Source organism: Galeopterus variegatus, unplaced genomic scaffold, assembly GCF_000696425.1.
Source record: "Galeopterus variegatus unplaced genomic scaffold, G_variegatus-3.0.2 Scaffold461, whole genome shotgun sequence".
Taxonomy (NCBI): Eukaryota; Metazoa; Chordata; class Mammalia; order Dermoptera; family Cynocephalidae; genus Galeopterus; species Galeopterus variegatus.
In genome coordinates, this window is record NW_007726572.1 from 35,788 (window position 1) to 36,412 (window position 625).

Here is a 625-nt window from a genome sequence, read left to right on the forward strand (position 1 = left end):
TTCACCGTGGAGTGCACACGCCAAGCCTCGGAGGAGGAGCTGTTCATCTCCCTCCAGCAGCGGCTGCAGTGCATGGTGAGGGCTGGGACCACGCTGGTGGAGTGCAAGAGCGGATACGGCCTCAACCTGGAGACCGAGCTCAAGATGCTGCGTGTGATCGAGCGCGCCCGGCGGGAACTGGACATCGACATCTCGGCCACTTACTGCGGGGCTCACTCAGTGCCCAAGTAATCTCAGCGGGTGGACGCGGGGTTCAACTCGCAGCTGCGTTCTGCAGGGGTGGAGGTGGATCAGCACTTTAGCTTTTGCAGGGAGACCAATAGAAGCAGTTGGAAAGATGTTCTGATTCTGATGGCCAGTCATCTCGCACATGTGGTTCTAGGAAGGTGGTCCGCCAGCCTCCTCAGTTTGCTAGTCCTTTTTGGATGAAAGAAGAGATGTTTCAAACTCTTTTGGTTGGCAGAAAGAAATGGCCACTTGTAGGTCCTTTAAAATTATAGTTATTAACTTGAATAGTTTCGTGTAGTAATAATTAGCATAAAAGCACTTTAGAGCTTAGTAGTAACACTTGGTAGGAGATAGATCAAACCTTGTAGTCTGGGTGACTCAGAAAGGTTTTGTTTTC

At 50.9% G+C, this 625-nt stretch overlaps 1 protein-coding gene across 1 annotated transcript in view; it reads left to right on the forward strand.

Annotated features, from left to right (window-relative positions):
* Positions 1-625, forward strand: part of AMDHD1 (amidohydrolase domain containing 1) — a 39,105-nt gene that overhangs the window by 23,128 nt on the left and 15,352 nt on the right. Inside the window, exon 5 of the mRNA XM_008569063.1 lies at positions 61-227. Within this exon, the coding sequence (XP_008567285.1) occupies positions 61-227 (167 nt within the window). The remainder of the gene's footprint in view (positions 1-60; positions 228-625) is intronic.